We start from the raw sequence: 16,771 nt of genomic DNA, 5'->3' as shown, positions 1-16,771 counted from the left end.
CTCCAAGACTCACTGAAGGATGTTCCAAAGCTTCTTTTGGATCTTGGGTGCCTTATGTTCCACAAGTCCACTGCTTCGGTAATATCTGAGGTCCAGACTCTGTGGAAGCCAGTCCATGAAAAATTCTCAGTGGCAGGACAAACTGGAAAAAGATCAGTGATTTTAATGAACAATTTCAGATTCACAATAGGTGAGTATTTGCAGTTGTTCAGAAATGTACTGATATTTTACAGATGGCTGTAGACACAGTACCTGTCTTTTTACCTCTTCTATACAGAGTGATGATGAGTTTAACCTAAATCTTTAGATTCATCACTAGATAAGACTGGTTGTCACCAATTAACATTCCTCCTTGAATGACTTCCTTACAGCCGCTCTTCCGCTGAATCATTTCTGATAAGGTGTCAGTGAAAGTAGATGGTTTCACTGAAGGGCCAGATACATCTCCCTGGTCCTGTTTCAGGTCTTTGCTGGATTTTTTCCTATTTTTTTAGGGCATGACATTCAGATACTGATCATCTGGTATAGATGGGATCTGGTTTTTAGGTGACACTTGGTGTTTTGTCCTCGACTTCTTCACTTACATTAAATTACCCCAGCATGGACTGCACACTATAGTTTTTGGCTCATAGCTCTTTGGAAATCACCATATTTGTGAATTAACCTCTTAAGCCCCACGCCCCCGGTACCGGGGGCAAAAGGGAGGAGATCACGTTTAATCGGTTATAACGCCGGTTGAGAAATATAACTCCAGACATGTGTGGTATCCCCAGAAACCTCAGAATCTCAGCTAAAATGTCATATAAACCATTTCTACAACCACCAAACACACCGAAAACAAGCCGCGATTAAACGAGCAGTTACGTAAATGCGCAGAAGTCTGCTAAACACGCAAACGAGAACCAGACAGTCTTCAGACTTCATGTAACCGGTTATAAATAGGCTGGCTAGCTTCCAGGGCTATCACTGCGTAAACACACAAAGTTTGACCACGATCGGACCAAAATTCACCGAATTAGCCTCAAAAGAAGAAAAAAATTAGGCGAGAATAAAATCCACTTCCTTTTTCTGTGTTCCAGTCTCAGTAACTTTGACACAGTAATATCTGCTTTAATATTTACACCTCTGATTAAATGTCCCAAGTGTTAGCTTCATTTTGATACCAAGATTGTAAGGACGGAGTTTGTAATTGCAGGGAAATAATCAATTTAATTTAGGCATTGCATTTTCGAGCAGGAAGCTCAGAAACCCCCTTGGGGCTGAAGAGGTTTTAACAGACATTCCTATGACTGGACTTAAAATCTAAAAAAGTCACTTAAAATCTGTATTTTTCTCCAGAGTTTATAGTAGGAATTATATCAGATATCTTATGGTGGAACAGAATAAACTAGAAATAAAGGAGCCATATTAGCTATTTAAAAAAACATTTTAAAAAATAAATGCACTTTTTTTGTAATCACTGTTTCTTTAAAAACCCTACTGGTACTGCTGGGCTGCCTAAAACAGTTGCTAAGCTAGTTACCGCTTAAGTAGATTAATGATACTTATATTTCGTTACTTTGCAATACAATTGTGATAAAACAAGACTGTGGGAAAACAGTCTTGTTTTATAGGTTGATATAGGTTGGTATAGGAAAATAGGTTGAAATGAAAATGAAAGTAGCAGTGGTTGTAGGTAACCTCAATCATCTCTTTTCTTTCCCCTAAGTAATCATTTAAATATGTTCTGATAAATTCTAAAAAATATTCTAGAATTTAGGGTAAATTGTTATATAACTAGTGTCTCAGTGGCTTTGAATAATTGTGTGTGAGATTTCGATATTTTTTTCACATTTTTTTTGTGTGTCTACACTAATCTCAGACTCCTATGTTCATCTTCTTTTAACCACTTGTAAAATAAAAAGTTCATTCCAGGGACCTTAGCCATATTGGAGCTGGAGCCCACTGTTCAAAATACTAAGAATAGGTTTGATGCAGACTGATAAGAGATAAGAAAAAGCTATACGTTCCTCTTTGTATTTTCTTATATTCTCATAAACAAACAACTTGAGCCAAAAAATCAAATAAACCAAACTAACAAATGTTAGCTGTAGAAAAGTGTACACAGATTTCCCTCAGCACATTTTTCTACAGCTAACATCCTGTTTTTCTGTCAGAATCTTGTCCACATGATGTCCAACAGGACGATGTTGTATATCACTGATAACTTAATGTGAGCTGACTATTATGGATGGAAATGACCATACCACAATGTCTCAGCGAGGGATCCAGGCAGGAAAATAAAACTGTGAGCCAGGCTTTTAATCTGCTCGGAATGCTATTTTCCAATGCATCTGCATATTTTCAGCCCCACACACCACTTTTCATTATGTCCAGTGTTCTTATGTTCGATTTAAAAATCTGTTAATACACAGATTCTGACCTTCCTCAGATCTATCAGCCAGAAATGTTTATGTTTTGGGAAAATGAAATTACTGCACAATTATTATATATTTTTTATTTCTCTTACATTTTTGTGCCAAATGTTAACCAGTTCCCTCAGCCCAACCAGCTCTCTCATTTTGTATTTTTATTGTAGAGGTCTGTTTCGGTTACCGTGCAGCGAGACCACTGAGTCCTTTGACTGAGTCGCTGGGGAAATAATTACACCCAGCCAGGCAGCAAAACAGGACAAAGAGTTAATGATGGGCTCCTGACTCAAGCTGAAGCAAAAATTTGCAGTAAAAAGATGGCGTCATTGACAAGACCACCCTCTGCTGGTCACTGATGGCATGACAAATTAGGGCTGAGGGCTGCGGCAGTCACTTCAGTTAAATGGTTAGTAAGCAGAAGGGCTATTTGGAGGTCATCTGTCCACTGAGAAAAATTGTCATCAGAATAATGAGACAGTAGTTGTTAATTTGCTGTTAGCACCGATTTGGTGATAAATCTTGGTCATTTTCTATTATTAAGGCCATTGAATGGGTCTACATGGCAAAGACCTAGAGGACCAAAATCAGCGAATCATGAATCAGACCTTGGTGGCTGTACTTTAAATTTTAATAGATTATTAACATGACCCTACTCTACATCCCTACAAAGTTATACCAGAATTCATTCAAAACATTTCAAGCTTTTGTGTTTACAGACAGAATGACACGCAAATGCTACCGAAAGTATCAGCTTGGGGAAGGTAACAAAATAAAATAAATAAACCTACCAAAAGACACAAGGACATAACAAAAGGAGTACAAGGAGATTCAAAGCGATGCGAAACGACCAGTAGTCAAAAAAACACACAACACACAGTTGGAGACACAAATCAGTGTGACAGACTGGCAACTGATCAATCATTGATGTAATTGCTTTAGGCAACACAGCAAAAATTCTCTGGTGGCAGTTTTTCAAACTTTCTATTTTTCATGAGAAGAAAACTGCTTTAAATTTTTTGATTTCTTTTTAGTTTAAAAAGTGCTTTGTTAATATGTCTGTATGATTTTTATATATGTATATTTTATATAACAAGCTGTCTATTACAAATGAAATTAATTGTTGGTTGCAACTATATATGTGCACTAAGATCAGAGACTACAGCCATGTCTGTTAACTAAACTCTTTTTGTATTTTGACCAGCACTGACCCTCTCCTGATACCGCACGTTAAAATCTAATAAGCTGTTAGAATCTTAGGAACATGCAGGCACCTTTTTGGTAACTGTGTCTTTTGAAATGGAACATAGTTACCATGAGGTCAAATAGGTAGACTGAACTCATTAATTAGATGCAGACTGAACACTGTTGGCCCCTTTAAGGGAAAAGTACCAGATACTTACTGTGTGTGGTATATCTGACAACAGTATTGGGATTGGAAAATGTTTGGGTTATCATGATTACAGTCCATCTAGTGGCCTTAAGAGGCAAAGCAGCTCAGACGTCACTCATTATATGTGGATGGGACAGCTAGCAATTACAGTGTTTCTGTACATTTCATACTTTCCATTTCTGCAATAAAGACATTGTAATGTATCCTTTATTAAACAGAATGAAACATAACGAAGGCTCTGCTGCAGTTATTTTAACTCCCCGCCTTTGTATATACACACACACAGTTTTTTTTTTCCTCTCTGTGAAAAACCAGACCTCTCGCAGCCTTCCCCTCATGCTTCAGCTTTAGATTCTGCCACCTCCCAGCCCCCACCTCCCCACAACCCTTCTGGCTGCCTCCTCCTCTTCCTCCACCTCCAAAGTCCCTCATCCTCCCTTCCCTCCCCCCGGTGGCCTGTTGCCATGGAAGCTGATTGGAAGGATCACTCTGTCTCTCCCGCATATTACCACTCTATCCTTGCCAGGAGAAAATAGGGCAATTCAGAACACAAAACCAAAAGAAATGTTCGTCTGGAACAACCAGTGCTGGTCATGTATTAGTTTCTGACATAAATATATATATAAAAAAATGACACCTTATTATTATTAGTTTTAACTTTCTAAAACATGCACATTTATTCATGCAAAGTGTTTGATGCATATTGTAATGTGTGTGTTGCACTTTTGGTTTAAAACACGAAACTATACAAAAAGCAACCTGACTGATGTCAACCTCCCACCCTTTTTAATCACACTTTAAACTAATTATCAGAATGGCTCGTGGCGAGAGATAATCAGCTATTGCAGATCATAATGCAGTGCAATTATCTTCCAACTGACAGATCATTTTATTCATTCATGTTTACGATTTTTACACACCTTCATTAAATGCACTCATTAAAATTCATCCATAATTATCATCCAGGTCATAATATTGTAAAGCTAATTTAAAAAATAGGTTTCTGTATGAATCCATACTATTTCCCCTTCGACTAATGAAACAGAATCATTTTAACTCGCTCCCTGGCTGTGTGCTCAAACTCAAGGCTGAGGCTGTAGCTTTATTCCTGATATTTTTCCATTCAAAGTCTGGCATTGCTATAGCAACTATGTTTAGGGACTTGTGGGGTAGGGGTTGGGTAGTAATCATATTTTTCAAAAGCAACTGGCATGTATTATATTGTGAATTTTCCAAAGCACTATGTAAGGTACAATATAAACTAGTTTAAAAAGGCAATGGTGTGAAATTTCTATTTACTAATCGAGTGAATTTACTCATGGGTTGAATATATCCATACTGAGAAACTGTGCAAAGGGATGTTTGATAAACAGCTGCAATTTGCTGGATAATTGCTAACATGGTAGGCAGCCACAGCAGCACTAGTCAACAAAAAAAACCTTTCAGTTTTCTCCTCTGTACTCTGCCCAGGCATTTTGTGCTTGTGCATGATTTCACCAAATAAAGTGAGAATAAACTATATAGTTAGCAGTTACAGTTAGGAGGTTCACTAACAATCGAAGTTTCTACATCTATTAGACATTTCAACTTAATAATTGTTTGTAAATCATTTGCCAACACCTTATCTATCCATCTTTCATGCACCACCCTCCGCTCACTTGCGAACAAGAAAACTCCACTGGGGACAGCAACCCGTCACTGACCTGAAGAATTACTGAGAATCATCCATCCATCCATCCGTCCATCCCTCCATCTTCTTCCGCTTATTCGGGGCCGGGTCGCAGGGGCAGCAGCCTAAGCAGAGAATGTAAATAGAATTGGTCTTAGCACAGAACCCTTTGGAACTCCACAATTACCCTTAGTGTGTGACTAAGACTCCCCACTTACATGTGCAAACTGGATATTTATATGATTAAAACCACTGCAGTGCAATGACTTTGAGAGATACACTGAGGTCTAACAGAACAAGAACAGAGATCAGTCCACTGTTGTCCATAAGATTATCCCTAACCTTCATGAATGTGTTCTCTGTACACTGTTGTTCCAATGCTCACGATACTTTTAGCATAGGAAAAACATTATATGGATCTGTTAGCAAGGTAAAAATGTTATTTCCATCAACAATTTAGTTTCTTAGTGACAGAAAGATACATTATATACTATATATATTACCATGTTAACTAAAATGACACTATTTTAAAAGTCAAAGTCTCATTGAGATCAAAATCTCTTTCAAAATTCTTTTTTTTCTCTTAAATCCTCAGATCTCGTTATCATATTGTAAGTCAAATGGGCTTTAGAAACAAAAACAAGAAATGACACAAAGCAAAAAGCACATTGCATGTTCATTCAAACTACTCCAGCAAATGTATACATTTCAGATAGCAGGTGGCCAACCTGATATCACCTTGTGCAGTAGCAGCAAAATTTAATGCATGTACTTTTACATCAAAAATTCTGCTGAAGAATGGAAATAGGAGGTATTTCACATAGCACAACCTCCACGTTCAACCCCCACTCCATCACATCCACCACCACATCTACTACTCCTCCTTTCTCTCTGTGATCTCATAGGGCTTGCTTCACCTCAGTCAAGCTCCAGTGCTTCCAGCCGGCAGCAGCACCAAGCTAACAAGTATTTGTGAGGAGAGAGAAAGAAAGAGAGAGAGAGAGAGTGAAAGCGAGTGAGAGAGAGGAAAGGGGTGAGCAGAAGAGAATCAGGCAGTGAGGGACCTCAGAGTATGAGCATAGAATGATTGCGGAAAGAAAGAAGGCATAAGATAGCGATAGAAGCAGAGGTGCTCAGTGCTGCACAATAGTGCCAGAAGCTGCTTTAAAAAAAGAAAGAGAGAGAGCTGGCATCATGGCAACGCTCACTGCATCATCACGACACATGGGGATGTTTGGCTGCTGCTGGTGAATACTGTGTGATGCAGAGGAGAGAGTCAAAGAGGACTTCCTGGAAACCAAAGGCAAGCTAAGGAAACAGGTCAGTGACAGTCATACAGACTCACAAAAAGCCTTTAACGTATCCAGCAACACGGACTCTGTGAGCTTTCACATTACAGGATAATGCTGATTTACATTCGTCAATAAGAATTCCCATGTCAGGGACTGGGATGTTGACATGTATGGAGAGTGGGAGGATGCGCATACATGCAGATGTTTGAGCAGGCTTTTAGATGCGTGTGTGTGTGTGTGTGTGTGTGTGTGTGTGTGTGTGTGTGTGTGTGTGTGTGTGTGTGTGTACTCTGTCAGATCTCAACCACAGATGTTAAGGTGAAAGAAAAACCTTCTGTGGCATCAAATATACAGAAACATGTCACGGTGTCTTCTATTACAAATCTTTGATTTCATTGGTGTTCTTTCTGAAAGTAAGAGGACGGAAGCATAAGTGGGAGCCTGGAGATGGAAATGGGAACATTTTATGATACCATGAGGGAAGAGAATGGTGGGGAATGAGGGAATATACAAGTCACAGAAAACAAAAACTGAATAGCAGCAGGTTGTAAGGGAAGGGAGACAATGCCTGTCAGCAAGGGAAAGCTTGGCCCAGCATTAAGCTCTGTAGCATATGATGGAATCCAGCATCAGTCCAAGCAGTCAGCTCAACAATCTTTATCAATTTCAAATGTAACCATCAACTGTCAAAAGTCCACAAGGCTGGCTAAAGACACTCCTCTTCTGATTAGCTGTGCTTCCAGTATGTGGGGGAGAACTCACAGTGTGTAAAATAACCTCTTATCTCCCTCGAGAGTTGGTGTACTTTCAATTTCCTATAGAATCAACCAGTATGAAAGGGAATATCAATTCATTAAAATTTTAATGAGCTCAACACATCAGCTGTGAAAAACCTCCCTATTTTTGAGGTATCACAGAATTTGGCAAGGTCACTGGAAAACACCCAGTGGTGGGGAGACAGTTTCTGCTTAAGGCAGCCAAATAACTAGACTGGATTTCTTGCAAAAAAAATATTTAATGAGCCCAGCTTAGCAGGTTTAAAATGTAGGTTTTACATTGGTGAAATGTAAAATCTTTGTTCCTTGTTTTTTTTATTTACTTTGCATGTTCAGTAGTAAAATTTTGTATTATGTTCTTTATAATTAAGCAGTACTGTGTCCATTTCATACTGTCAAAGATAACACAGATCCAAGACATCTGTCACTGTTGATGAATGGAAAAGACAGGGATTTAAATCACCCTTTTCTGGTTTTATACTTCAATGTGCATTTACCTTTTTAACTCATATTCATGCAGTACTTTTAATGTATATAATGTAATGCATGCCTACACCTACAGCCAAATAGAGCAAAGCACTATTTATGCAACAAATTACTTGTGCACTACCATGCTGCCTAATATCTCATTGGACAAGAAGTTCTCCTCTTCTTGGTTTGTTGAGGAAAGTATTCTTTTGTCCAAAAGTCAAAGTCAAACATGAATGAATGGTGCTACCTGACCTGGTTTGAACATGGCCATTGGAAGGAAAGGATTCAATTTGCTAAAAAAAAAAAAAAAAAACGCTAAGTGGCTCCAAATTTCCAGCATTATTATGAACATGGTGATGGACCTGTTCTGTGTGATGGCCTCCACTTGTCAAGAAAACCTAGCATACTTGTAAACATAACTCATCAAGCTTTGTTGGGGTTTTTTGGTGCAATGATATTCATGTACTGAAATACTGAAGTATCATCATTACATTAAAAAGCAAATATGAGCAGAAATTATTTTGCATGAGAATAAATTAGTCACATTTGACCTGTAGAACTGCACTATGAACAAACAGATCATGATATTATGAAACGTTCAAAGTTATAGCACAAATGAGCTCTCAAAGAGATAAAAACCCCTCCATGCTTGACAATATATTTATTAGTTACTTACTGGAGAAGGAAAATTCACAGGTTTTTTGTAACAGTCCACCAGTCCTGTCGAAATACTAATAACAACTTAAGTTTTACAGAAGTTATAGTTTGCAGTTTAGGCTTTGGCAAATTAGGAATACGTGAAATGGGCATTTTTTTCTGTAAAAGAGCAGAGGACACAGTGTGTAGGGTACTTTTAATATCTATAGGAATGACCATTGCCCTGTTATTTCAATGTAATAATTTTGCATGAGATGCTGGAAGAAAACTTGTATGTTTGTAAAATGTTGCCATATTAAGGACATTGGAAACACAATATATCATCATATTACTATCTTATATATCAGCTTCAGTCTTCCAGGGCAAAGTTGAAAAATACTAAAACACTGAAAAGCCCTTAGCGGAGCTGCAAAGCTAGAGCAAATTCTCAGTTTTTTGCCACTATAAGCAACTTAGTTCACATATAATACCTATATGAACCATTGTTAATGTTAATATTTTATTTTACCACATGTTAATGTAGTATATTGGGTTATATTGTCTATATTTCATCTTGCTGAGGATATAAAGATTAGATTCAAAAATATTCCAGGGGAAAACAGAATGAATGAGCTTTGTGGAAACTGCAAAAAAAATCTGTTGAATTGTAAATGACTGACAAGTTAGCTTAATAGGTCAATTTTTAATGAAAGGACTCCATGAAAACAAGTTTGCTTGTGTGTTTGAAAATACAAATAATTTCCATGTCCAGTTCAAATTAAATTTTGGTCTTCTATAAATTTTAAATGTGCTTTGCTCAGGTCTAACCAGTTGGAGGAACCACAAGATGAGTGGGATCCTGAAGAGAAAGCTTGACGATGACCCCTCCCCTTATTTGTCAGTGCAAGGGTCTGATGATGATGAGGTATCCTGCAGTGACAGTGGTAACAGCAGTGACAGCCTCAACCATTCTGTCCCCTCCAGCTTGCTGGATGGTAAGACATCACTACCACATGGCTCTCTATAAAGACTTCTGTTTTGTGTTCATTTAACAAAGTGAAATTGCTGTTGTGATCTGAAACTTGCTGACTCCCTTTAATGCTCTACTTTAATCCTAATATGTGTGGTGACGATTTTATTTATGAGTAAAGAAAAAGTTTTCTCTCAATTGGTTTGTGTCCTCTTTTACCATTTTATGTTTAAATTAAGAAGGGAGTCATATACTTTCATCTGGTGTGGAGTCCCTCAAGGAGCAAGTTTGGGACCACTTTTTCTTATGTTTGCTCCAGCATATAACCACATAAGTATATAAGTATTTTTGTTGCTACATCAAGGTTTTCTTACTTAATGTTGCAAAAAAAAGTAGAAGAAACAAACGGAGAATAATGGCAATTACTGTATATAGCCTGGTCAGTATGGCTTTTTCTGTATTTGTTATACTGTTACATTACACTTTAATATGCCCTTGTTTAAAGCCTACATTCACACATAAGATATTTAAACTCTGTTTAAAGCTTTAGTCATGGAAACTTGTTGGCAAAAGTTATATGGTTTAACTAGCATTTAGTAGCGCCTCTATCAACAAAACTTTTAGGGGTTTTTTGTTTGTTTTTTGATTTAGTAAGTGTCAACCCTCTCGGTTTTAATCCTAGCCTCCATCCAGCAGCAGTCAAAGCGACTGCGAGGTCATAATGTGCACTTTGAAAGCGTCACAGTCTACTATTTCAACCGGCGGCAGGGTTTTACCAGTGTACCCACACAGGGAGGCAGCACCCTGGGGATGTCACCACGTCACAGTGGGGTGAGGCAATTCACTCTCAGGGAGTTTGCCATGGAACAGAAACGGAGCCACCGGAAGATGTTGAGGGACCATCTGAAAGAGGAGAAACTTAATGCCATCAAACTCAAAGTCAGTACAAGGACTCTGTGAATCCTTATTTATCCCAGGGGTTATAATTTCTATGTGGGCTAACATCCATGATACAGTCTTAATTTGTTTGTTTCATTTCATTTGTTTTCCTATCCTCCAGCTGACCAAGAATGGTACTGTGTCATCTTTGGAAGCAGATACGCTCACAATCGATGACATTTCCGAAGATGACCTGGATGTGGACAACACAGAGGTAGACGATTACTTTTTCCTCCAGCCTCTGACTACTAGAAGGCGCCGTACTCTTCTCCGTGCCTCTGGTGTCCGTCGCATTGATGTGGAAGAGAAGCATGAATTGCGTGCCCTGCGCATGTCCCGGGAGGAGTGTGGGTGTCGATGCCAGGGAATATGTGATCCCGAGACCTGTGCTTGCAGCCTGGCCGGCATTAAGTGCCAGGTAAATGGAACTGTGGTGAGGCCCAGCTATAATACTAAAATGTTGTCACTGTCTGTCTGTGCAGTAAAATGTTAAATTTGGTTATTTTCATTGCATAAGTTGGCATACAAGTTTCCATCCATCCATCAGTTTTCCAGTTTAGAGTCCTGGCGGGCCTGGTGTCTATCCCAGCTCTAAAAACGGTGAGAGGCAGGGTACAGACTCCAGATAAACCACAGGTCTTTTAAAGAGTTAAAAAATGCTTTATTTAACAGTACACTATAGCTGTGACTCCAGTTAACATAAAGAGAAGGAAATTAAAAGCACATCTTATATTTTAATGATTTACCTATGTCCATAACCTGTTTATTCTCTGAAATATCAACAGTAGACACTAAATATTTATAGTTTTTATCTCCTCGATCATTTTATTTGAATTCTAAGTGAATTTAAAAGAGAAGCGAAAGCAGAATTTCTTACAATTTGTCAGGAGGCCTCGATCTCGTAGTAGTCTCCCTCTGAAACTGGCTCTAGAACAAGTCTGTAACCATTTTCAAATTTCGCAGGTTACTTATTTAAGCAGTTATTTTTAAGAATTATTTGAAAAATGGTCTCTGGTGCCATTTCATTGCCCTTTAGACCTGCATTCTTTCAGATCACTTTCAGCTAGTCGTATAGAAGTCAAAGTGAAAGACGTCCCTTGTTCCCTTGGTTCATGTTTTCGGTGAACACTCTTCTGATGAGTTTGTGGTTGCAAGTTGCTGATTTCAAGTCTTACTGAATAGAACTAGATATTTATTTTCTACATGATGTTTTTGTTTGTGTCCTGAAGAAAGATAAAGTTATGCTTTAGCAACGGCCAACTCTATGACTGATGCATCGCTCAAGTATGAGTGTGCATTGTCCACCGTTTCACTGTCACATCCACCCCACATTTGTGACATCACATAATACAAAACTGAGATGATGCTGATCAAAACGCTTTAAGCTACAAAATTGGGACCAGTGTCAGAGAACTGCCGCCGTGTCCATCTTTTATGTACAGTCTGTGCATGCTCAGATGGACGTTTTAAAGCCCCGTCCTTCAGAATCTTAGAACAGCAGCAATGTTATTTTGTGTTATGCGTTACTGAATTCATACTAAAAGATCTGGAGCTTTAGGCATGGTAGTCTTTTTTTCAGAAACACGGAAGTAAATCTTGAGTGATTAAGGTGTTCTGGCTTCACAAAGTTTGGCTGCATGTTCTTGTGTAATGATATTAATAACACTCTGAGTCGAATCTGCTGTTTCTCTTCATGCATGATCAGCTTTGATTGGCAGCTCACTTTAATTTGCTTGTGTTCTGCACTGTGTATCACTCTGTCTGTAGGTGGATCGCATGTCCTTCCCTTGTGGCTGCACCAAGGAAGGCTGCAGCAACACCACGGGACGCCTGGAGTTCAACCCGGTCCGGGTGCGCACCCACTTCCTGCACACTATCATGAAGCTGGAGCTGGAGAAGAGCCGCGAGGAGCAGTATCAGCAACCAGAGCAGCTTGTAACCAATGGCAACAGTTACCACGGAGACTCCACCTTGGTCCAGCAGCAGCAGCAGCAGCAGCCAAACCTGCAGTTTCCACTGATGAGCAACACGCAGCACATTCACATCATGCAGCTTCAGAACACAGGTGACACTGAGTCACATCTGGATGAGGAAGAAGAGGAAGAAGAGGCGGAGGAGGGAGAAGAGGAAGAAGACGACGATGAGGAGGAAGAAGATGAAGCTTATGATGAAGATGGCAGCAGTGTTTGCAGTGGGCTGTCGGACTGCAGCACACACAGCTTGGAAACAATTGACCCTGAGGAGGGAGAAGAAGATGAGGAGGATGAGGAAGACGATGAGGAAGAAGAGGAGGAGGAGGAGGAAGAAGAAGAAGAAGAAGAAGAAGAAGGAGAAGAAGAAGAAGACGATGAGGAGGAAATCTGGGATTGTTCACTACATGGAACAAATCCTCCACCCTACTCTGTTCCACTTCCTTCTGTGATGAGTTACTCTAACAGCACACTCATGAACCTCAGTAACCTCTTCCACACCACTCCACCCATGCAGCACTATCAAAGAAACAGCTCTGTGAGGGACGCGCCTGCTTTCCACAGTGAAAATGTCAGCAGCACACCCACGCTCCCGACAGTAGAGTCTGCATTAGAACTAAACACAGAACTCCACTGCCAAACAGAGCAGCACAACACTCCTCGCCATTTTTCGGAGTCCCTGCCACTCCAAACTTGCTCACATGTAGACACGCGTGATGCTAACACTGCCCCTGCTGGTGTGCTCGCTGAACAACCTCATTCGACAGACCTCCGGAACAATCCAGACTGTCATGACACACAGGCTGAGCATCCTGCTGAGTCTGAGGAGCAGACAGGGGAGGAGAGAGCAGAGCCTGCACAGGAGGAAACAGGACCGCAGACACATGGTCAAATGACATCATCAAAGAGTGTCTGAAAAGAGAGATCAGTTAACATGTGGAAATATGCGGTCAAGAATTGAAGTTTGCTTTATTCATGATAAACGCACTTTCAAAGACAGAATGAGTCACATATTTGACACAGAAAAAGACAGATAGATGGTACAGTGCTGTGAACATTTGTCTTCTTCACATTTTTCAGACATCAGTAAATAAACAAGAAAGTTTACAAATTATGCTTTCAGTTATTAAGGGGAAAAAGGTATCCAAGTCTCTATTGTCAACAATAAGAAAGACAGTAATGCAAAGATGGAATCTGTGAGATAGTTCCAAAGAGAAAATCATCGCTAACCAAAAAGACATTGGAATTTGCCACTTGGTGAACCACGTGAATGGTGATTTTTGGTGAAATACTCTGTGGACTGACAAGACCAAAGTTGAAGTTGTTGGAGGTTTGAGTCCTGTTACATAAAACTAACACAGCATGTTATAAAAAGAACATCATACTAACTGACAAACATGGTACTGGTAGAGTGATGGTTTGGGCCTCCTTGCTGCTTCAGGACTTTGACGACTTCTCCAAAAATCTTCTGAATAGCTAAATAAAAATCCCCAAATGATGTTTTTGGAGTGGCCGAGGTGCTGAGGAATGTTTGAGGTGCTTTGGCATGAGCTTAAATGCTCAAAAACCATTCACTGTGGCTGAATTCAAACAATTCTGCAAAGAAGAGCAAGTCTGAATTCCTCCACAGCAATGTGAAAGACTCATTGCCAGTTAGTGCAAATGCGTGAGTGCAGTTCTTGCTGCAGAGGGCGGCACAACCAGTAATTAGGTTCAGGAGACAATTATTTTTTCACATGGTACCAAGTAAGCTTGAATAGCTTTTTTTAATCCTAATAAATGAAATCATCATTTAAATAATTGAAATTTAATTTTAATTATTTAAATAAACTCAGCTTATAAACTCAGCTTATCTCTGTCTAATATTAACATTTGTTTGATGAACTGAAACATGCAAGTGTGACAAATATGCAAAGAACAAAAACCCCAGCAGCAACAAAAGAAATCAGGAAGAGGGCAAATACTTTTTTTTTTCACAGCACTGTAAAATTTGAGTTCACGTTGTCTCTAAACTGTTCTAGGAATGTCAACTTAGACTAAAGAGTATAAAATTAGGAAAAAGTTCATCTTTATCACTCAATCAATCAGTGTTTCTGTACCTGTAACTATATAGCATACAGTTTATGGCTTGTTGTACAGTCTTTGGTCATTACTGCATGTTGGTCATTCTGGTTGTGACTGGCATCTATGACAAGTCAAAATTAGATTTGGAGGTGCTTGTTTTGTTTTGGGGGGTTTTGTGTTGTGCCACCATCTTATTGTTGATGGTAATGATTGTTCAATTCCGTCTGTATCGCATGTGATCAGCTTACCGAAGAAGTTTATCATCTGTCAAGTGAGAAACATGAGAATTAATCTTCCCATGTTAGGATACTAGAACAACCTGTGTTTGCAGTTTGCCAAAGGGCTGGGTATGGTCACAGGCACAAGCACATGTGACTTTGGACCAGAAAACTGTTTTACATCTTGTGACCATTCACTTTCAGCTACTGTTTGGTCAGGCTTTTGCAGCTTTAAACATCTATTAGAAAGCTTTGTTCTCTAGATTACTAAGACTAAAGGTGCACATGCACATAACCGCTAGCAGTGCATACTCACACAAGGCTTTTCCTACCTTGATTACCAGTATGATCGCTCCGTGCTGTGCCCGGGCATATTTAAGGGGGTACAGCTGTACTGTACAAGGCAATGGAGTCCTTAGTTTTAAGACCTAATATCCTAAAAAGCAAACTATGTAGGCGTGTGTTACATTGCAGGAAGGTCCCCTGCCACAGTTAGGACAAATTTGTTTTTATATTGAACGTTGAATTATTTATTCATTCTATAAATCAGCTTAACTTTACAAAGCTTTTTAGTGGTTTTCGTTAGAGATCTCAAGATTACTATCACAGTCAACCCTCACAACTCAAACAGGCATTTGTTTTGACTGTACAAAATAGTCAAAGAAATGCCATTGCACTGAACAACAGAGAGAAAATGAGCAAACAGCTTATGAGAAGACATGTAACATGGTCCAATATCTACATTACCACCAACTCTGATTTGTATTTTGTGCTATTTTGCAAATGTTAGCATGCTAGGAAGCCAAATGAAGATAACAAACATTGCATAGCCTAACTGCTAAACATCAGCATGTTAGCAGTGCTGACATGTTACCATGCTGATCTTAGTATTTTGTTCAAAACACTGCTATACACTGCTAATATACTGTACATGTTTCACCCCTAAAACTATCACAATATGTTCACCATCGAGTTAAGCTCCTAAAAGAGCATATATTTAGATTAGAGAATGGTCTGTCTGTGCATTACTTATTAGTTTACAGTGATCATTGTGAACATCAGTGATGAAACTATTTCTGTTTTTTTCCAGTGAGAATAATCAATACTGTCAAAAACTGGGGGCCACGTGTTCTGTATCTTCCTTTTTACACAATGCATTTTCATGAAAGTGTGAATAAAATCAATTTTAACGTCCACTGTAGTTTAAGAGTACTTTATTAATTGTGCTCTGTCTTTTGTACACTCAAAAAGTTCATAAAATCAAATTTAAATTATGTAATTATGTATTTCTGCCAGCAGGTGGCATCTGTTTATTTCACTTGGCATGCTGCTGATATATCTGGACATGATGATGGGTGTTAGAATAATTTGTGTCTTACGTCATCAGAGTTCTTTTCTTCCTCAGTACAAACTGTGACATTGGTTTAGCCAAGAACCTTTGTTCCTTGTCAACGTGAAAAACATGAACTAATTTCTTCTGCAGTGACAGCTGAAAAAAATGATCTGTAAAGTTAGTCTGGACATTTAGATGTCAAAACACATCTGTGCTTTTCCATTTAGACAACAGTCTGACTAAGTGCTGTGTCATCATGCATGCAATTCGTTTTCTTTAATACACCCCACCAGTTCTTCCAGTGGACCTCTAGAGAGCAGTGGTGAGCTAGCAACACACTGACACCTTCTATGGGTGAGGCTGAGCTCAGACAGGAGAAAGAGGAAGTTCTTTATTATTGGCCAGCCTATTCATGTATAGAAATATTTTCATGGCTTGCTGCACACACAACACCTGCAGCAGGTGCTGTGTAAAGCTGAGGCTAAACAAACATTTGGCAGTCCTTCGTAATCCTCCGACAATGATGAGAACAATACACTGGATCTGAGCTGGAACAAGGCCACCATGTGACTTCTCCCATTTCTAATATAATTTAATGTGTGCTGAGGGTTGAAGGAGGGGGTGACTGCTTG

General features: G+C 39.2%; 1 protein-coding gene across 2 annotated transcripts; it reads left to right on the top strand.

Moving 5' to 3' along the window:
• The first annotated feature begins 6,364 nt into the window (after nucleotides 1–6,364).
• LOC100698655 (cysteine/serine-rich nuclear protein 3) lies at nucleotides 6,365–16,000 on the top strand. 2 transcript variants are annotated; one of them, XM_005449929.4, is made up of 5 exons: nucleotides 6,365–6,790; nucleotides 9,467–9,640; nucleotides 10,298–10,554; nucleotides 10,676–10,972; nucleotides 12,322–16,000. In XM_005449929.4, the coding sequence occupies exons 2-5, from the start codon at nucleotides 9,493–9,495 to the stop codon at nucleotides 13,438–13,440; spliced, it is 1,821 nt and encodes a 606-aa protein (XP_005449986.2). In that variant the 5' UTR covers nucleotides 6,365–6,790; nucleotides 9,467–9,492; the 3' UTR covers nucleotides 13,441–16,000. The 2 variants fall into 2 exon arrangements, with proteins under 2 accessions (XP_005449986.2, XP_013124337.2); XM_013268883.3 differs by having other exon boundaries at nucleotides 6,366–6,790; nucleotides 10,676–10,987.
• The last annotated feature ends 771 nt before the right edge of the window (nucleotides 16,001–16,771 follow it).

Source organism: Oreochromis niloticus, linkage group LG23 (assembly GCF_001858045.2).
Source record: "Oreochromis niloticus isolate F11D_XX linkage group LG23, O_niloticus_UMD_NMBU, whole genome shotgun sequence".
Taxonomy (NCBI): Eukaryota; Metazoa; Chordata; class Actinopteri; order Cichliformes; family Cichlidae; genus Oreochromis; species Oreochromis niloticus.
This window is presented reverse-complemented; position numbering and strand designations above follow the sequence as displayed.

Coding starts and splice junctions, on each gene's coding strand:
- LOC100698655 (XM_013268883.3), top strand. CDS start 9,493: ATGAGTGGGATCCTGAAGAGAAAGCTTGACGATGACCCCTCCCCTTAT. Junction 9,641..10,297: donor CCCCTCCAGCTTGCTGGATG/GTAAGACATCAC, acceptor TTTTAATCCTAG/CCTCCATCCAGCAGCAGTCA. Junction 10,988..12,321: donor GCCAGGTAAATGGAACTGTG/GTGAGGCCCAGC, acceptor CTCTGTCTGTAG/GTGGATCGCATGTCCTTCCC.